At 54.4% G+C, this 19847-nt stretch overlaps 2 protein-coding genes across 14 annotated transcripts; both read left to right on the forward strand.

Annotated features, from left to right (window-relative positions):
- The first annotated feature begins 383 nt into the window (after positions 1-383).
- On the forward strand, positions 384-4817 carry CDKN1A (cyclin dependent kinase inhibitor 1A). 4 transcript variants are annotated; one of them, XM_083812856.1, is made up of 3 exons: positions 384-513; positions 2542-2952; positions 3433-4817. In XM_083812856.1, exons 2-3 carry the CDS (start codon positions 2550-2552, stop codon positions 3480-3482), a joined length of 453 nt encoding a protein of 150 aa, XP_083668982.1. In that variant the 5' UTR covers positions 384-513; positions 2542-2549; the 3' UTR covers positions 3483-4817. The 4 variants fall into 4 exon arrangements, with proteins under 4 accessions (XP_083668982.1, XP_083668984.1, XP_083668983.1 ...); XM_083812858.1 differs by having other exon boundaries at positions 498-720; XM_083812857.1 differs by lacking the exon at positions 384-513 and adding an exon at positions 820-994.
- Positions 4818-4970: 153 nt separating this feature from the next.
- On the forward strand, positions 4971-18678 carry RAB44 (RAB44, member RAS oncogene family). 10 transcript variants are annotated; one of them, XM_083812830.1, is made up of 17 exons: positions 4971-6916; positions 8120-8321; positions 8388-8502; positions 8743-8911; positions 9184-9327; positions 9666-9756; positions 9837-9959; positions 10305-10492; positions 10919-10967; positions 11221-11315; positions 11764-12146; positions 14388-14978; positions 15451-15532; positions 15870-15984; positions 16750-16851; positions 17579-17655; positions 18111-18678. In XM_083812830.1, exons 2-17 carry the CDS (start codon positions 8136-8138, stop codon positions 18196-18198), a joined length of 2598 nt encoding a protein of 865 aa, XP_083668956.1. In that variant the 5' UTR covers positions 4971-6916; positions 8120-8135; the 3' UTR covers positions 18199-18678. The 10 variants fall into 10 exon arrangements, with proteins under 10 accessions (XP_083668956.1, XP_083668955.1, XP_083668957.1 ...); XM_083812829.1 differs by having other exon boundaries at positions 11764-14978; XM_083812831.1 differs by having other exon boundaries at positions 9837-9953; positions 11764-14978.
- The last annotated feature ends 1169 nt before the right edge of the window (positions 18679-19847 follow it).

The raw sequence follows: 19847 nt of genomic DNA on the forward strand, positions 1-19847 counted from the left end.
CGAAAATCCCGCAGGAGAGGCCAGGGGCAGGCCTGCAGCCCAGGACAGGGCTGGGCAGTGCCTGGGGACCAGGGGAGCATCACCCCCGAGCCGGACACCCGAGGAGCAGCGAGAGCCGTCCCGCGTTACTCCATCGTTCCCCTTCCCATTTGAATTCCACCCTCCAGCGGCCCAGGAAAGACCGGGGTGGGATGCGGAGCCCCCTCCATCCAGCAAAAACGCCGTTGGCGAAGATCCCCGCGTCTCCCGCTTGGCAAGGGGGCGGCCCCGCGGCCCCCGGTTCCTGCATCCGCTGATGGGGGGGGTCCCGCATCGCCCCGCGGCCCCTGCCCGGCCGTCCCCGCATCCCCCCGGACGCCCCGGGCCGGGGCCGGGGTGGGGCCGAGACGCGGGGGCGGGGGGGAAATCCCGGGAGACGCCGTGAGCGGCGGGAGGCGCCGCCCCGGCCCGCCCCGCCCCGCTATAAAGGGCGGCGAGGGGGCACCGGGCAGCGACGGCAGCGGCGACGCGAGGGTGAGGGCGGCGGCGGCGGCGCTCGGTGCGGGCCGCATCGCCCCGCGGGCACCGGTGCTCGCCGGGGTTGGGCGGCAGGAGGCGGCGGCGGCGGCGGCAGCAGCGGCAGCAGCAGCAGCAGCGGTAGTAGCAGCAGCGGTAGCAGCGGTAGTAGCAGCTCGCTGCTGCCGCTGCTGCTGCTGCCGAGAGGGCGGTGGCTCCGCGCCGGTAACGGGGGAGCGGGGGGGTGGCGGCCGGGTTCAGGGGGGCCCGACGCCGGGTGGCGCTCGCCCCCCGGTGGCGGCGGGCCGCAGCGCATCCCTCGTCCCAGCCGGGCCGGGGGCGGCGGAGCGGGAGCCCCTTCCCCGCTGCGGGCCGTCGGTGCCGTGAGCGCGGCGCCCTTTGCCCCGTCCCCGGGTTCAGCGTCGCGTCCGCTGCCGGGTGCGGGATCGCCCCGCAGCGAGCGGGTGGAACCGGGAGCGGGCAGGTCCCGGTGCCGCAGGTGCCTGCGGGGCCGGGAGGGGGCCGAGGGGGCTGTCGCTCGCCGCGCCCGGGAGCGCCTCGGCCTCGCAGCCTCGCCGGGCGAGGTCCGGCCGCGCGCCCGCATCACCTGCCCGCCCGGCCCGGCCCGGCCCGCGGGGCCGCGGAGGCCGCGGAGCGGGGCCACCCCCGTGGGAGGGGGCGGCGACCTGGCCCCGGCCTTCCCGCGTTCGGTCGCCCGCGGCCGTGCCTCAGGCCGAAGCTGCGTGGCGGCGGCCGGAGGATGGGGACCTCGGGGCGTGGCGGAGGCGGGCAGGGCCGGGGGCGGCCGGGCAGGGTGTCGGAACGCGTCCCCTGCCCGGTACCTGCCGGGGCTTGCCTGGACATGCTGGGGCTTGCCTCGCGGTGAGGTCACCCCGCTCGCGCTCCGGCTGCCGGCGGGTGGGAAGCTGCGCTTCTGCTTTTCCTCGGGGATGTCCTCTGCGGAGCGGGAGCGGGGCAGGGGGTCGAGGCGGCCCCGTCTGGGGGCCCTGCAGCGGCTCCTGGGTGCGCTGAGCCGGCTGTGCGGGTGGTGATGTGTGGCGGGGAGCTGGGCGGGGACAGGTCTTCCCCAGACCTTGCCAGCCGCTGGGGCTGGGGGCAGGAGGCTCACCCCCTGTCCGGGGGGAAGGCTGGAAGGGTGCGCGTCGGGGGGTCTGTTGGGGTCCTGGCTTTGGGGATCCCAGGTTGGGTGAGAAATGGCAAAGCTGTCTTGCATGCAGGGATTTTTTGTGTGTGTGTGTGAATCCTTTTTTAACCAAATTTAGTGAGCACAGCTACCAAAGTGGGATTGAGTTCCAAAAGCCATTAATCCCGGAGTGGTGTTGGTTTTGCTATGATTGCAAAGCTTCTCCCACAGTGGTGGGTGGTGCAGGGGATCCGTTAGCCCCACACCTATGTCAGGGGAAGGTTGCTTGGAAAGGAAGCCTTTGCCACTTACCATGAAGGCCAAGGCTGTTGGCATTAATTTGGAAAAAACAAACGGGGTCTTGCCCCTGGTTACCCAACAGCTTCTTGCAGTTGACAAATTGGTTAAAAGTGGTCAAACTTGTGGCATGTTCTTGCAGCTGCTTAAAAGGCTTCCTTGCCACTGAGCCTGGGTTTTTGAGATGAAGAAACTAGCCAGAAAACATCCGGTTGCTTCATTTGCACGTGTGCCAGCCTGAGTCTTTGTGCCTGCATGGAAATGGGAATGTGGTGGGGTTTTAGACTGAGGTGCTGGATTCTCTGCCATGGCAGGGCGTCACCTGCTGGAAGAGGTATGGGGAATGACAACACTTGCACATTTCCCCATCTCTCTGAATCACTACAGGCTGTGTTTGACTTCAGTTGTGTTTGAGCTTATGCCCAAGACACCACTAAAAGACCAAAACGAGTGTTAGCAGATAGAGGCTCCACTCTGGGCTGTTTCACTGCCCAGCAAGTCCCACCCTGGCTGCAGGCTGCTTTGCCCTGGCAGTAGATGTGTCAGCCCTTGGGCTTGCTCATGGCTTACCCAACACCCTCTAACCTGCTCTGCTTTCCTCCCAGCTGCCACGATGCCCCTCTCGCAGAGCAGGGCTGGGCAGGTGCCGTGCAGTAGCAAGGTGTGCAGGAACCTCTTTGGCCCTGTGGACCACGACCAGCTCCAGAATGACTTTGAAGACCTGTTGAGGCAACACCTGGAAGAAGCTCAGCACCGCTGGAACTTCAACTTTGAGACAGAGACACCATTGGAAGGACACTTCAAGTGGGAGAGAGTACTCCTGGCTGAGCAGCCTTCCCAGGAGGTCCTCAGTCTTGGCAAGGCCACCAGCAGTGAGAGCAGGAGCTCCTTGGCCCACAAGGTCCCATCTAAGGACCGTCTTGGTGGGTCTCATGCCGAGGCGTCTCAGCGGAGCTCAGAGGTTGGCAGGGCTGGTTCTCCACAGCACTTGAAACGTGGGCAGACCTCCATTAAAGGTGAGTTTTGGTGTCCCCCTGCGCACTCAGTGTCATTGCTGGTGTTGTGACCATCCTGGTAGGGACAGGTGGAGGGGATTAGGTGCAAGAGCCTTGTCTGACTCCTGGCCATGGGACCACCCTTCATGCATCTTTCCTGGGGAAGTGGAGCTTGTCTTCCAAGGAGAAAGGCTGCAGACTAGGGTTCCTTTTGGTTGCTGAGGGGTGGGCAGTGAGTTCACACCAGGGTTGGAGGTCTTGTAACTAAAAATGACACAGGACAGTTCATTGGCTTCAGTTCCCATGACCTGAGCCTGTCCTCAGGATCAGGGGTGGAAATACAAGAGGTGGTGGAGGCCTATGGGCTCTTCTCTCCTGGAACTCATGGCTTTGGTAGGTGGCTCTAAGATGGAGCAACCCTGGGCTGGGTTTTGGGGTGCTGCCATGGGAAGCTTCTGATGGGCTGGAGGCACTTTTCAACCCTCTCTTCCTGCCCTCCAGACTTCTACAGCTCCAAGCGGAGGGTTGTCCATGACAAGCCCAGGCTGTGACTGCTGCCATCTGGGACAGATGATGTGCCCTGGGGGTATCTCTGGCTCTTTCCCCCACCCTGTGCTGTGTAAGTTCTGTGTATCAAGCAATGTTGAGTCTGTAGTTCCCTATTTATGAGTAGCTCTGGGGTCCTGAGGGACCTTCACTGTGTGCAATGTATAAAGAAGAGTAGGAGCCCCATGTTGAAGATTGCAGCCCTGCCAAAGGGATTGAAGAGGACTGAAAGGGGGCACGTGGGACCGCCCAAGTCTATCCTCTGTCCTGTGTTGGTAGGACCAAGCACTGTCCTTGCACCATTTTTGCACTATCCTGCTGTCCAACCATGGTTCTTCCCTGCCTGATGGCCAGCTATGGAGCATGTGTCAGCTCTGTGGCACCAGAATTCATCAAGGTCACCAATATGGATTGTAGAGCAGTGGGACAGCCTGGCACAGAGTACACAGCATCACTGGCGTGTGGTGCTGGCACAGCAGGATGGACATGTCTTGGTGAGCCTTCCCCCACATGGGGAAGCACAGCAATGCTGGGGGCTGCTCCTTCCCCCAGGAAGGAAGTGCTGGTACCTGGACAGCCCTTCCTCTGAGTGGCCCCGTGATGCTATCGATGGACACCAGAAGGGTGATGTGCCGGAGGTTCCCAGCACAGCCCCTGTGGGGCCAGGAGTGCCTGGAAGACTTTGGGTTGCTCTGAACTCTGACCCAAACTCCCATTTCCTCCTCGTGGTGTTGGCTTGAGTGGTGCTGTTTGTCCTCCTGTTGTGCCTCATTCAGTGCTGACACTAGGCTGGAGAGCTGCTGCTCTGGCGCTGCAGGACTGCTTGAGGGGTGGAGTCTTGCTTGTCTGCGAGGATGAAGCTGAGAGAAGTTGTAGCCTTTTCCTGGACTTTTTTCTATTAAGGAGCTGGGGGAGAGGACCCTTGCCTGGCTCTGCGGAGTGAGCAGCATCTGTCTCTGGGATGTGGGGATGTCCTGGCAGTGCCACATGGTGCTGCAGGACATGTCCCTGCTCTTGAAGGACTCAGTGCTGCCAGGTCTCAGCACTTTTCACTGGGTTCGTCTCCTGCCCTGCTGCATTTGGACTCTGGAAACTGGCGCAAGATGGTCCCAGGTGGAGTAGGGATGGGGTCCACCTCCCACCTTGTACCATGATGCACTTTGCTGTCAATGAAGCTGGCAAGCTCCCAGCACTAAATGTTTATTTATAAAAATACTATTAAGGCTGCCTGGGAGAGGGGAAATAACCTGTCTACACCAGGTCTACCTGGTAATACCAGTCTATAAATGTAACCGAATAAACACCTGTAACTGAATAAACACCTGTCTTGTGTAAGGGAATCAGTGGCTGTGGATTAATGGAAATAACTGCTGTGTGGTGAGCTGGGAGCAGGGTCTGTGGGGGGAGGTGACTAGGTACCTGCCTGGTAGGATGGGCTGGGGACTACTTTAGGGATGCAACCCTGCGTTGGGGGCCGTGCCTGCCTTTGGTCTGTCTGGGAGCAGGGATGGAAGCTGCAGCAACCATGGAGCTGTGCTTTATGTGGAGCCAGGTGGGGAGGGGCTGTCATAGCACTAGATGATGTCTTGGCTTGAAACATCAAAGCCATGCAAAGCCATGAGATGGGAGTTGTTCAAGGGTGGTGGTGGGACAAAACATCACCCCAGCCCATCCACTTAACCCTGTTCAATTGTGGAATTGGGAAATTAGAATTTAGTGTGGAATCCAGTGTCCCCAGCAGAAGCTGCCGCCACATGTGCGGGGACCTCTGCTATCTGTGCCATGCCTCTGCTTCCACATACCCAGAAGCCCCCTTGAAATACTTGTGGAGTGCTATCATTGTGTGGTCTTTTAGGTGTTGCTGACTCAAGCCCTTTTGATTTTTTCCCCTTATATCAGTCCTTCCAGCCCCCTTGGCTGTTGCCAGCTGCTCCCCTCTGCTGTCACCTCACCTTTGCCAACAGCAGTGATGGTTGAAGAAGGGAGAAGTAAATCTGCAGCTGAACATCCCCCAGCACTGTTCATGGGGCTCTGACGACAGCCAGGACCTGGCTTCTGTGGTCCTGTGTATGATGTTTGTGCTGCCCTGGGAGACCCCAGCCCTGACTGGGGGGTGGCTCAGGCACTTCCCCTCCTGTCCCTGCTATGGTGTTAAATCCTCTTTGACCAGCCCCTTCCTGGTGTCTTCTCAAGGCCAAAGAGTGCTGTGGCTGCTGCAGGTTTGTGCTGTCCTAGAGCTGCTGAAGGCTGCTGGAAGGATTCTGCAGCTGGAGGTGATGCCAGGGTCAGCTCCACCTTCCCCTCCCTGCCCTGCAAGCCATTCCATTGTAAGTGTTGCTGGTTGGAGATATTTAGGGTTCTCCCCAAAAAAGCATCCCCAAGGAAAGCGAAGCTGAAATGCAGCCTTCTCTGTGCAGTGGCAAATGGCCCCAGGGGCTGCAAGAATTAGAGATGAATGTGAGATCGAGGTGATCTCCAAACGATCCAGCCTGGCTGTGTCTGGAGGGAGGCTGTGTTAATGCAATCTGGGGTTACAGGCACAGGCTTTGCCTTTGGAAAGCAAAACCAGAGCAGTCACAGCCTTTGCCCATGTAATGAAGCAGGCCTCTGTGGGGCCAGTAGCTGGATGTAAATTCTAGTTATAATCTAAAGATAATAATTGGCATTTCCCTTTGTTGTTCTTTAAGATTTTTCTTGGGATCTCTTCCCATTTTGCAGTTAAAGCTGAACAAAAATGAGTGCAACCCGTTTATTCCCCCATCCTGCTGCAAACCAGAGTGGTTGCAGGCAGCTGAGCCGGCAAGTACTTTCTCAGTACTGGCTGTACATGGTGTCAGTAATTCCAGCAGCATCCCATGGAAAAGACTGGTGCAAGCAGCATAGAGGTGATTTCTCCAAATCCTGGGGCCAAAGCCAAACCCTACAAGGGGATTTTGCAGGTTTGCTCCTTCTTCACTGGAATGTTATAATCCTGTAGTCTTTTACGTAGACTTGTAGATTGAGTTATTTGGCCTTTTGCTGTTTCTCTGATGCATTTCCCCTGCCTTGCCCCAGACACGTTCCATCCCTGGCCAGATGCTGCAAATGAGGAGAGGACAGGGACTTCTGCTGTGCTTACCAGCGGTGCTGGAGATGCTGCTGCAGGGCTATTGTGGGTTCAGGACAGTTTTAGGGGGTCCGGCGACCCCCTCAGGCAGGCCCTTCACATACTTGCTTGCAGCACAGCAAACAGGAAATGCGTGTGCACCGGTAGTTGAGTGCAACCCAAAAACGGAAAGCTGCCTTGAGTAAGAGAAAACGACAGCTTGGGTGCGGGGCTGGTGGGTGCGCAGCAGCAACGCCCTCAGCTCAGGGCTGATAGCCCCCTGACCTTGGGGAACCGCACAGCACAGCCAGACAGCGCCCTGAAGCTCAGGGTACCTTTCGGCACGCAGAAAAGGTAAGTTTTGCTCAAGAAATGGCTCATGCATCACCTTAAATAATAGAAAAGCAAGGAAAAAATATTTTTGCTAGTGTTGGTGACTTACAGTTTAGATTTCGGCCCTCTGTTATTCCTGGCCATGCAGCTGCCAAATTTTGGCAGTGATGACCCTATGGATGCCCGTCAGCAGGAAATACCTCAGACAGGCTTCAGTGTTTAAATCCCTTAGGTATTCTTTTCATCTTTTCCTCGTTCTGTGTCCTCGCTTCATGGTGTGCAACAGACTCAGTTGTCTGTGGTGCTGGGGCAGGTACCTAGGGATTTTTCCACCACCTTCAGTTGTCTCCCCCCAAAAATGTTGCTTCTGCTGTCTTAGAGGCTGGGACCACAAAACAAGGTATCCAGATTCTGCCCTCACCTTGCTGGGTGCCCTGTGGGACTCTGGTGACTTTGCAGGACCCTCTTATGTCTTCATGATGCTGTGGGACGGCGTTTGTGGGTGCTGCACAAGAGTTGAAGAGGATGGGGACATTTTGGGGGCCTATTCCTGCATTTCCGGTGCACCTTAGGACTTAGCAAAATTGCTGTTTCACATTGCAAAAGGAAAGAAGCCAAGGGATGGAGCAGCAGGGGGTTTCCCCAGGCAGAGCACAAAGACAGGCTCCTACCCCTGGCCACCTTTTGGTCAGAATTTGGTGATGTTGCGAGGCACCAAGGATGGGAGGGTTGAACCAGGGGAGAATGTATGGGCACAAGTGGAAACCTCCCCAAGGTTGCATGCGACTCTGCTCAGGGATGACTCACGGCTGTGAAAGCTGGGGGAGGAATTTTAAAAGATGCTGATGAGCTCCCACAAAACAGGCGAAGCCACTCAACTTTGCCCAGACTGAGCATCACCCCAGCTGGTCCCCTGCTGAGGGCTATGCCACCTCCCAGCTGGCCTTCAGCCCTGGTGGTGATGCTGCCCTGCATGTCCCCTGTAGCCCGGGCAGCCTGGGCAGGGCGGAAGCTGTGTGCCTGCTGGGTGCTGGGCTCAAAGCCTGGCTGGTGGCTGTTGCTGTTGGCCAAGGCCACATTTTCTCTGTGCAACCAGAGATAAGTGCATCTCTTCCTGTTGCCAAACCTGCCAGCCACTCAGGGCCCTTTCCACCAGTTAAAATGAATTTCTGAGGCTCAGTACTCACTGGTGAGGCTCAGCAATCACCGGTTCCCCCTCTGCAGTACCCAGCTGTGAGCTATGGCTGAACACCGGGCAGGTGCCAAGGGCCGGCGCATGGGCTCCAGCCGTCGCAGGCAGCTCTGCAAGGATCCTGGCCCCAGCGAGGAGCCACCATGGGCATCTAAAGTCATGCAAAGGGTGCAGGACTTCATCCAGGGGCACCATAAGGACCAGACAGGGTTCATCACCCGCTCAGACATGCAGGTAAAGGATGGGACCACTGGGATCCTGGTGACTGGATGTTTTTTTCCTAATTTCCTTTGTTCTTAGAAGTTGCAGGAGAAGGATTTCCCATGCAGCACAGAGGAGCTGGAGCTCCTCTTTGATGGGCTGGATGCTGCTGGCACCGGGCGCTTGAACACTGAGGAGTTTGTTGCCGGCCTCTGTAAGTACCTACACAGTGCCTCCAAGCATCCCGGTCCCATCCCAGCGCCCCCTTTCCAAGGGGGATCTGCAACACTCCCTGTTCTGGGTGGCACACAGTGGCCCAAAAGCAGCCCTGCAGCAGGGCTCTGAGCCCATGGCTCACTGGGTCCAAGTGCACTGGAGCAGCTTGGAGAAGTGCTGGGATGGGGAATGCCAGGATTCGGGTTGGGCACTGAGGGTTCGGGCTGTGTTTCGACAGGGCAGTTCCTGAGCTCCCAAAAGGCCAGCAGGGACCATCGCCAGCGGAAAACAGCATCCCGGAGGAACTCAGTCCTTGCCAGCCCATTGTTGGAGGGGGTGGACAGTGAGGAGCAGAAACACTTTGCAGCCTTCATGGACCAGCTGGGCACAGATGACATCTCTGAAGAGTGAGCAGCCTGGCTTAGCACCCATGGGTGTCCTGTAGGATGGGGCAGAGCTGCCTGAGGTTGGAACAGGGCAGGATTTTCCCCCAGTTTGGTCCCCATACAGGCTGCAAGCAGAGTTGGAGTTGCCTTTTTCCCAGGTGCAGGAGCAGGGGATAGGATCATGGCCACTGTCAGGACCACATGTTCCCAGCAGCATAGGCTAAATGATATGAGATGCCAGAGCTGGCAGGGTATTGGGGGATGCTTGCTGCCAAATGCCTCTCTCTCAGCAGGCAGGAGATCTGGCAGCTCTGGGCCAAGCTCCGGAAGGATGAGCCCCAGCTCCTGGGCAACCTAGAGGACTTCCTGGCCAAGATGAGGCACCGCATCCAAGAAGCCAGGAGCAAGAAGGAGGCCTTGGAGGTGACCCTGAACAAGTGAGTCACCCCATGACATCAGAGTGGTACAAGGAGGGGGACAGGGACAGGAAGGATGGGGCTCCTGCTCACCCCAGCCACAGAGATGTACCCAAGGAGGCATCCAGCAGTGAATGGAGCTGAGGTTTCCCTTGGTTCCAGTGTATGGGATTGGGCTCCCTCTACAGACACTCACAGGACGGCAAAAGTGTCAGACTCCTGGACACATCCTTGCTGGGTGAATGCCTCCGGGCAGCCATGGCTGCAGTCTGCGGGTTGCATGGGCAACACGGGGTCCCCAGACCTGCACCCTTTTTGACAAGGTCTGAACCCCCCCCCAACCCTGCTGTCCCTACCAGGTGCATGGCTGAGCACAACCTGGAGGTGCAGCGGCTCTGTGCAGCCATGGAGCAACAGATCCAGCAGGAGAAACAGCGGCTGGAGCAGGAGGTGGGGTTATTAGCTGCTCATCCCCTCCAGCCATCCACGCTGGGGGGACCTAGCACCCCCAAACCTAGATGGGTGGGCAGGTGCCGGTTTTGCTGTTGCCACTCCAGAGCATGGCCCGAAGCCACTTGCATGGCATGGAGCTGCAGCGAGTGCTGGATGCCAGCGAAAGGGAGGTGCAGCGTTTGGTCGCAGAACAGGTAGAGGTGAGATGACCCCAAATCCTGGCCCCCATTGCTATGCAGAACTTTGAGCTGTGCCTTTACCTTTGGCATGGTGTTGTACATCTGATCCTGGACAGTCCCTGCCAGCCCTTGATGCAAGTTATCACATAGGACCTCCATCACCTCCCCTCTGCCACCCTCAATCCTGTGCTCCCCTCCTTCCCTGGGAGCATCCAAATTGAGTTTTCCACCTGACACCCTGGGGGAAATCCAGCCCCAGGTCTAGAGGATATGGTGAGCCATCATTTAGAGATGGTGATCCATCATTTTTCATGTTGGGCCAAGGGGTCCCGGTTGGATGTGAGTGTCATGGTTGTCATCCTGCAGCTGGAGACACGGTGCCACAGCCTCCGCAGCATGCAGCAAGTTGCCAGCACCGAAAAGCAGCAGCTGGAAGAGAGCAACCGGGTGCTGGAGGAGCAGCTGCAGCACATCAACCTGCAGCTGCAGCAGACCCATGGGTGCCTGCGGACCACATGGGCCGCGGTGGCTCAGGAGCACACGGAGGAGCTGCAGTGAGTAGCTGAGGGACCAGCATCTCCTTCTGCTCGTACCTAGTTTCCTCCTAGGGGTTGAAGCAGATGGGAAATGAGTTGTGATGGGTCTCAGTCATCATTTTGCTTCAGTGGGGAGGCAGTGGTCTCCTTGGTGTGGATGAATAGTGGCTTGGTGTGAAAAGTATTGGGAAAAAAAAAAACCAGGACTATCAGCATCACGCACTTAACGCCCTTTGAAGGTAGTCCCAGGAGATGGAGGCAACCTTCACCCAGGAGGACCCCAACCAGCACTGGTGCAAGGGCCAGTGGTGGGTTTTGTTGACCTCCTCCTGGCTAGACCAAAGCCCATCGCTACTTCTGGAGCTAGTGATGACCTGGGGGCAGGGACGGAGGCAGTGAAGAGGGTGCATTTCCCATTGTGACCCCTGTGCTCTGTGCTTACAGGGACAGAGCGGTGGCAGAGCTGCCTGGTGAGACGCCGCCATCCCTGCAGGTACTGCAGCCATGCATGGTAGGGACATGACAGGGTGTCCCTGCTCCAGAGCCTGGCTTTCACACAGGGGGTTGGCACCACGTCCCACATGGTTGGAGAGGGATGGGGCAGCAGCATATTAGGGTTGGTACCTCCAAATTTTGTGTGGGAATGTCTGTAAACCTAAGCTGGAAAGCTAAACATCATATGACATTGATACACTCCCTTGTCAAGCCTTATATTTTTCCCTTCTCCTTCTCTCCGTTCACCACAGATGAGTCCAGAGCAGAGTGAGAAGTACTGCTCAGAGATGCAGATCAGGCTGGGGTCCCGAGCTGGCAAGCCACAACGCAAAAACACCCACCAAGTGTAAGGGATCCTGGGCCCAGGATCCACCCTCCCCAGGCTAAACAGCACATTTCTTCCTTTTAGTGCTCCTTTCTTACCCATCCATCTCTCATCTCGGAGATCACATACCATGGTTCTTTGCTCTGCATTGCTCCTGTTGGAGCAGGCACTCACTCTATCTGACCGAGATTTTTCTTTTCGTCTCTGATAACGTGAATGCGGAGCTTGGGAAGAAGTACGCTCACTTTCTGGGCTGTGATGTGATCCTGGCTCTGTTTCTCTGCTGCCCTCTGAATTTGGCAGCTCCAGCCCAGATTGGACAATTTGAGCATGGCACCATCTGTAATACAGAGGGGTTTGGAGAGGGATTGGCAAAGTGGCAGAGGAGGCATCCTCCAAGGTGGAGGTGGATGGGACGGAGCTGCTGCCAGACCCAGCACTGTGCTCACACCATTTTCTGCTCTTCCAGGGTTTGGGAAAAGCTGCCAGCAGAAACAAGCATTTCAGGACTGCCAAGAGCACTCTCTGTAGAAGAGGACCCTTTCCCTGAATTTCTGAAAGAGGAACAGTTTTCTGACCAAGGTTCTTTGCTAAGAGAGATGAATGATGCAATAGCAGCTCTGAGCGTGCAGCTGATGCCACAGGCACCAGCTGCACCCGCTGCACTGGCAGAAGCTGCCTGTTGCCTGCAAGATGATGCTGAGCCCCAAACAGGACCAGAGGCAGCAGCACTGCACGGCTCAGCCATTGGGGCCCCACAGGATACCCACGTCGGTAACAAGCTGTTCAAAGTAGACCTGAGAGAGGGACGAACTGCAGCTGAGCTTCCTGCTCGGGACATGACACAGGCCGGTGCGTCCACTGAGGAGCTGGGGGCAGAGCAGGGAAACAGCTTGGAGGGAGCAGGGCAGGGCCTGGAGGAGGTGCAAGGGACTTTACTTGGGAAGGGAAAGGGTGCTGATGAGAAGGAGCAGATGCTAAAGGAGGCTGAGCGTCCACAAGGTGCACCTAGAGAGAGCACAGAGATAGCTGAGCAGGCATGGGTGGAGGTGGAGGGAGCAGAATGGGTGCACAAAAAGACAGAGCAGGAAAAGGCACAGCCACCAGAAGATGCTGAAGAAGCAGCGTTAAGCCAGGGAGAAAATTTGGAGGCAACCCCTGAGGGTTGGGAACTGGAGCTTGCACCAGGTTGGGGCTTTGCCAGAGATGTGCTTGGGGTGCCGGGAGGGTGCCTGGAGCCGGAGCTGACATGCAGGGGTGAGGTGCAAATGGCAGCTAAGCGGGAAGACGGTGTCCTCCCAGGGGTGACAACAGTTCCCAACCCTGAAAATGTAGATGGGGAAGGTGATGGTGCAGAGGTGCAGTCATGGGGACAGGACAAAGGAACAGCCCAGGTAGATGCAGACCCAGCTCAGGTGCATGGAGCAAAGCATGGCAGGAGTCATGGAGCAGCCTGCGAGCTCCCATCTGAGGCTGCAGAGGAGGAGAGGGGTGCAGGAGAGGCAATGCAGGGAGGGCAAGGTGATGCTGGGCTACAGCCCAGTGGGGAAGATTTTGGGGACATGAAGGAAGGGACCGCACATGCACACGTGCTACAGCTAGAGGCAGTGCCACAAGCTGAAACACAGGAAGGGGCAGTGGAGGCAGATGTGCAACAGCTGGAGGCCCTGAGCAGTGCTGCCTGTGTGCAGCTGCCTGCAGAGATGGGGGAGCTTCAGGCAAGCTCAGGAGGGAGCCCGGCGGCAGAGCTGCAGCACCGAAGTGTGGCTGGTGCCCCAGGTACAGAGCAGGCAGGGAGCGTGGGGCCAGAGGTACAACCCCTGGAGGAGGCTGGTAGAGCAGAGCCAGGGCTGGAGGAGAGAACCAGTGCTGCTGCAGCGCTTGGTGAGGGCCTTGCCCCAGCAGAAACCCCAATAGGGAGCCTAGGTCTGGCTAGGCTGGTCCTGATTAATGCTCAGACACTGGGAATGGAGGAGGCAGAAGGCTCTCCAGCAGAGACTCTGCTCCATGGGGGTCCTATCCCAGAAGCCTCAAGGGATGTGGGGCACCACATGGACATGCATCTCAGGGAGGAGGCTGAGGATGGGGGACAAGGGCCAAGCAAGCCTGGGCTGCCAAATCAGCCTCTGCTTGATCCCCAGGGAGCAGAAGCTGGGCTGGCAGAGGGGGCTGCTTCAGAGGTGCCACCACAGGAGAAGGCTGGAAGCATGGAGGTGCTGGAGGTCCTGAGCAGAGCTGCCAGCGTGCAGCTGCTTGCAGAGCTGGGGGAGCTTGAGGCAAGCTCAGGAGGGAGCACAGCAGCAGAGCTGGAGCACCGAAGTGTTGCTGGTGCCCCAGGTACAGAGCAGGCAGGGAGTGTGTGGCCAGATGTACAACCCCTGGAGGAGGCTGGTAGAGCAGAGCCAGGGCTGGAGGAGAGAACCAGTGCTGCTGCAGCGCTTGATGAGGGCCTTTCCCCAGCAGAAACCCCTGCGGGGAGCCCAGTCCCTGATGGACTGGTCCAAGATAATGCTCAGGAATTGAAATTGAAGGAAGCAGAGTCACCTGTGCAGGTGGAGGAACTCTTACCAACCCCTGGAGGGAGCACATGGGCTGACCTGCAGCCCCTGTTTGCAGCAGGGACTGGGGAAGTGACACAGAGCCAGGCTGTGGCTTTGGAAGCAGGGCTGTGCACGGTTCACAACAGAGATGCGTGGGATGGGGATGCTGATGCACTTGTGCCCCTTCCAGCTGTGGCTGCTTTGCATCATGAGTATGCTTCTGCCACTGCACATCCTTATCCAGATGTAATACTGGTAGCACTTAATGATCCAGATGAGCAGGTCCTGGAAGAAAACCAAGCTCTGGAAATTTTCCAGGAAGAGAGTGGTGATGCAGAGGGGAGGCCTCTGGATGGAGCTCAAGGTCTGGAAGTTGTGCAGGGAGCTAGACTAGAGGCAGAGACAAGGATCTTAGCTGAAGTTCAGCATTTAGAACTAAAACAGGGTCATGATACCAATGCAGCCACGCTGGCGTCCCCTGTTTCTGAGGTGCCTCTACCAATTAGCACTCTAAATTGGGATACAGTGATGCAAGAGGATGTTCTCATTCCAGATGTGCAATGGCTAGGTGGTTCGGGACAGGCAGCCCAAAGTGAGCTCCTGGAGCAGGTCTCATCACAGGCAGACAAGGTGAGGCTTCATGCTGCTCCCCAGCAGCCACAGGAGAAGCCACCATGTGTGACAGAAACCGAGCGAGTAGCTGCTGGACCTGCCGAGCCTCCAAAACAAGAGGTACCACCAGTGTCAGCCTTTTGCACAAGGGTCCAAGAGGAGGAAGATACTGGGAATGATCTGCTGGGGATGAATCTCAGAGACAGCACACTGGTGGATGCAGCCAACGGCAGGGTGCAGCCTCAAAGGCATCTCTCAGAAGAGTGGAGGGAAGACCTTGATGTTGGCCAACCAGAGAAGAAAAAAGAGATTGGGCAGAAAATGAGCCAGGAAGGTGAGCCCAGCCCAGGAGAGCCAGGAGCTATGACTGTGAATGGAGCAGGAGCTTCCCCAAGGGGCCCTTCTGAAGTCTCCCTGGACCCAGACTACTTGTACAATGTGCTCTTTGTTGGTGATTCCCATGTGGGCAAAACATCCTTTCTGTACCGGTTGCATGCCAACGCCTTCAACCCGCACCTCACTGCCACAGTAGGTAGGTTTCCTCTGACTGCACTCTTCAGGGCTCTGCACCCACTTGTGTGACCATCACAGTTCCCTTTCCTTTGCCCCATAAGCTGCTGGAAGTCATTACGTGTGCATTACTGCTCACTCAAACCTGTCACCAAGGACCAAGTAGGACCACCAACTACACATACCTGGGTGCTCACAAGCAGGCAATGGTGGTCCGCCTTGCCCTCTCTGGGGCAATACTGATGGCCCCAGTGGTTCTTCTCTCTGGTCTGCCTTTTGGCTCTATTCTCTTCTCTGAACCAAGCTGGTCTTACTCATTGTGAAATTTGAGACCTTTCCAAAAATTCAGCCACCAAAGATCATGGGCTCCTCTGGAACCATCCTGCTTGAGCTGTGGCCCCACACCATGCCTACACAGCATGGCTTCTACATCCATTATATATCACAGTGGTCAACTCTATGATATCAAAACATCCCCTTTCTGTGTATCCTAGGACTGGATTATCAGGTCAAAAGCCTCATCGTGGACAACAAGCACTTTGCTCTCCGCCTATGGGACTCAGCTGGGCAGGAAAGGTGAGGTGCTGTGCTGTGTGACTGGGAAGAGCAAAAAAAGCTTTTCATTTTTTTCGTAGCTTAGTGGAATCAAATGTTTTGCCTACGCTAAGCAAAGGCGATTGTTTAGGGATGGTCTCTGATTAGCGTGTGATCTGATAAAAATAATAGAGAAAGTAATTAAGATAAAAATAAGCACTCAGGCTGTCTGTATGGCCTCTTTGATCAGGATCGGAGCAAATTTTTTTTTTTTTCCTTTTTGATCAACCCACATTTCCAGTTTTCCCTCTGGGATTTTAGGTTGGTTCTAGGTGAAACCTCCATACTCCAGCCTGGTGATGGTTTGAAATGTCCACAGGTACCACAGCATCACCAAGCAGTTCTTCCGGAAAGCAGACGGGGTGGTGCTGATGTACGACATCACGTCGCAGTACTCCTTCGCAGATGTGCGCTACTGGCTCAGCTGCATCCAGGTGAGCAAGGCAGGAAAACCTTGTTCTGCTTCATGGCCTGGGGTATCATGATGACTGGCATCAGCATTTCACCATTTGACTTCTGCCACTGGTCGTAGCTGGGCAGCCGGAGACTGCTAAGCACTTTGCAAAGGGCATTCTGCCTTGCTTTGGTTATAAACTGATTTTTCTGGAAGGATTTAAAAAATTTAGGTGCTCACATTTTTCACATTTTTGCAGTGAAGGTTGTTAATAACTTTGTTGTGATTGCTATCAACTTTATAAAATTAAAAACTACTGCAGAAGAATTGATAATGTTGAAAGTGATTTTGGTAACACTTTTAAATAAAGCGTAGTCCTCTTTTGAGTACTGAGAAATAGGAGGTAACTCATGCCTTCTTAAAAACTTCCTGCCAGAGATTTTTCAATCAAGTATAAAATGTTTAAAAAAACCGGAACAAAATAGTCTGTCACTACGCTCAGTGCCCATAAATCACAGTCAGAGCATCTTCTGAAGGGTTGCTGAAGTCAAACACAAAGCAAGTTCGCTACAGGATTAACTTGCCCCATTCTCTGCCCTATTAATAGACCAGGACAGATGATTTAACAACAAACAAACATTTTCTTAAATGCTGTTAAGTGAGTTTAAGAATTTAAAGTTTTGTTATCAGACCAAATCCATGCACATCCTTCATGATGTTCCAGGATGTCTTTGGGCAGTGTGTCTGGCTGTGATTCTAGGAGGATGTAGGTGTACTCCTGATTCTTCCCTGTTTCATTGTCCAGGAGGGAGCAGAAGATGGAGTCACTATTCTGCTTCTTGGGAACAAAACGGACTGCGCTACAGAGAGACAGGTCCCTACTCAAGAGGCGGAACGCTTGGCTGAGGTAGGTGCATGGCCCTGCTGCAGCATGCTGCCCACACAGATTCAGTAGGGACACCCAAGGATGGAAGCCACTGGCTCCTGCCTGCCTGAGGACCTGGAGGAAATCCAAAATGCACCTTTAGTGCATCCGTGGGCAGCAAAACGATCTCTGAACCCATCTTATCATTGCTGGGAAATGCCATGCATCTTCCCAGCATAATACAAATAATAAAAACACAGAACTCTATCATGTTTTAAAGATACTGAACACCAAAAATATGATCAATCTCTTAAAATGTAGGTGGCTAATAAAAATTAAGTAAGAAGAAATCCACCTTTACCCATTTAATTTCAAAGTTTTTGAGGTTTGGGCCAGTATCCCCTGACTGATTCTGCCAATGGAAGCAGCAGGACAAGGGATTAGATGCTTTTTTCTCACAAACCAGTCACTGGTAGGTACAAAAACCCAGTAACACCTCATTGCTCCCTCTGCATTTGCTCTACTAACCAGGCTGCATTGCATTGTTCTCTGCAGTAGTAGCCTTCGTCTTGACACTAAATGTTGGTGTTGCAGCTACCGGAAAAGCTGGATTTCACCCTCACATTGCAGTAAATCAGTTATTGAGTTACCTGTTCCTTTGAGTCCTTCTGTTTTCACTTGACCGTGACGTTTCTTGGCTATTTGCTCCCATATGAAGCTATTCCAATGCAAGGAAAGCACATTTCTCTGTGGACTCTGTGTCTTCCAGGAGTATCAGCTCATATTTTATGAATGCAGCGCTGCCTCGGGCCACAACGTTGCTGAGTCCATGGTCAGCCTAATCAGGTGAGGCCTGTGCCTGGATTTTGCCAGCTGTCCTGAATTTCATGGACTTCCTCCTGCTTTTTTTCACTAGGAAATGCTGGCATCTCACTGTCACCACAGCCTCCATGTCCCCAAGTGCCATGGAGAGCTCCCAGAGCAGCACATGCATGGCCAGGATGAGCTGGGGAGGTGCTGTGAGATGTCACCTGGATGTACAGCATTGCAAGGGGATGAAGGAAACTCATCTCAGGATGCTGCTAATTTCTTCCTGAGTTGCTTGAAATCAGTTCTGTCTGTGATTGGATTTAGGTTGGCATTTTCAGCAGAGTCTGCAGTTCTCACAGTGTGCTGAGCTGGAAGGCTCCCAACTTCTTTCACTGCACTGAGTCCCCTCACCAATGCTTGTCCTAAAAAATATAATAGCAATGCAAAATATGGGGGAAAACACCCGACTAATTTACTTCCTTATTGCCCAGGTCACTCAAAGTTCGAGAAGATCAATTGAGAAATAAGGCAGAAGAGGTATCAAAGCTGCCTCAGAAGAAAAAGGGCTGCTGCTGGTGATGAACAGAGTCCCTGCTGTGGTCTGGAACTGCTGTGGCAGAAAAGCAAAAAAACAGTTCTTGACCACCAGCCCTGCTCCCTGTGTGCTTGTCTTGCCTAAGCTCCCTTGATGCTGAGGGCAAAAAATGCTACAGAGGTGAGGGCTGTTGTCTGTCCTGCTCCCTGCTCATCTCTGCTATTGCCAGTCGCCAGAGAGCACAGACCCTCCAGGAGACTTATTGGGAAACTGCACTGCCTTCACATGAAGACCAAAACCAGGCTAATGAAGGAGGCAGAAAGGAACCCATCTGGATCCAAGATACTGGAACCATCCTGGAAGCAGCAGGCAGCAAAACCCAGTCTCAGGATAAAAGAAATGAGTACAGGGAGTCAGCAGAAGGCTTGAGGCCATTTGTGCTGCAGTGCAGTGGGGACTTTGGCTCTGTCTTTACAACCTGGTCAGATTTGGTCTGGACCAATGAAACATGCTGTATATCCTAAGTGCACTGTGTAAGTCTCTCCAACTTGGCAAGGCAAAGCTGTTTTCCCCTCTTTTGCAGTTTACAATGCCAGTGATCAACAATGGGTCCTGACTGAAAAAGATTGAAAACTTTGATCAAAATACATTGAAAAGCCCCACGAGCAAGTCCGGGATAACAGAAAGGGCACTGAAGTGATGAGGTGGTGAGGTAGATACACAGAGAAACGCTCATGAGTCCTTGTTTCACTGCAGTGCACCCAGAGCATTGTCTTGCACTGTCACAGCAAGCCCTCAGTATGGGCAGGGAAAAGTGAGCTTCTGCACCCTGCCCTTTAAAAGTGATACTTCTGATGAAGTACTGAATCTCAGTGTGACATCTAAAAAAGGTACATATCACAATTTCTTTTTTTTTTTTTAACAGCTTGATGTTAACTATTTTTGCAGAGAAAGGCATACAGACTAAATAGATAAGAATACAAGTGTTACATTTTCATGTTTTTATATATTACAAAAAAAAAAAAAAAGTGTGTTTCTGAATCTGTTCTAGCTCAGCTTTCCAATGAAACAAGGCTCCAGAGCTCCTCATGTATGTACCTAGTTTCTCTTTCCCTGCTTCTAACAGTGGCTGTTTTTAACCGTATGTGATAGGTAGTGATATCAGAGCTCTGAGAAATTGCCACTTCTGTATTAATAAAGGCAGAAGTGACTGAGAGTAATTCATGTCCCCATTGTTGAAAAGTTGCTATTTAAGTTTAGTCTTTATTAGGCAATGGAAAATGTGTGTGGTGAAAACTTGCAGTGCACAGTGCCAGGCAAGGATAGACTGCCATGGCCCTGCTCACAGAATTACCCATTTAAACAGAGCACATGTGCTGCTCACAGCCCTGTCTGAGAAACACAGAGAGGTTTCCCTGCTGTCCCCGAAACCATGTGACATCCAAAACCAGTCTGGGGCTTTATTCCCATACTCTCAGGAAAAGTCAACTCTGTATGATCCACAAAAAGTGTTCAGAATTGCTAATGATTTGCAGATGGAGATGAATGGAGACCAAAGAATGACCATGCTCTGAAAAATCAGGGTAACGAGCTCCACCAGGGAGGGTGGTAGGTACTGTCACTTTGCAGTGACAATAGCTGAAGCAGCAGCATCAGTACTGACAGCTCTCTTAGACATGCCATCCCCTTTGCA

Source organism: Anser anser (genome assembly GCF_964211835.1).
Source record: "Anser anser genome assembly, chromosome: 27".
Taxonomy (NCBI): Eukaryota; Metazoa; Chordata; class Aves; order Anseriformes; family Anatidae; genus Anser; species Anser anser.

Excerpts from the sequence above, each read along its gene's own strand:
- RAB44 (XM_083812829.1), top strand. The coding sequence starts at position 8,136 with ATGGCTGAACACCGGGCAGGTGCCAAGGGCCGGCGCATGGGCTCCAGC. Across the intron at positions 9,328-9,665 it reads TTGGAGGTGACCCTGAACAA|GTGCATGGCTGAGCACAACC; the intron begins GTGAGTCACCCC and ends TGTCCCTACCAG. Across the intron at positions 9,757-9,836 it reads AACAGCGGCTGGAGCAGGAG|GTGCCGGTTTTGCTGTTGCC; the intron begins GTGGGGTTATTA and ends ATGGGTGGGCAG.
- CDKN1A (XM_083812855.1), top strand. The coding sequence starts at position 1,446 with ATGTCCTCTGCGGAGCGGGAGCGGGGCAGGGGGTCGAGGCGGCCCCGT. Across the intron at positions 1,519-2,541 it reads GGCCCTGCAGCGGCTCCTGG|CTGCCACGATGCCCCTCTCG; the intron begins GTGCGCTGAGCC and ends CTTTCCTCCCAG. Across the intron at positions 2,953-3,432 it reads TGGGCAGACCTCCATTAAAG|ACTTCTACAGCTCCAAGCGG; the intron begins GTGAGTTTTGGT and ends CCTGCCCTCCAG.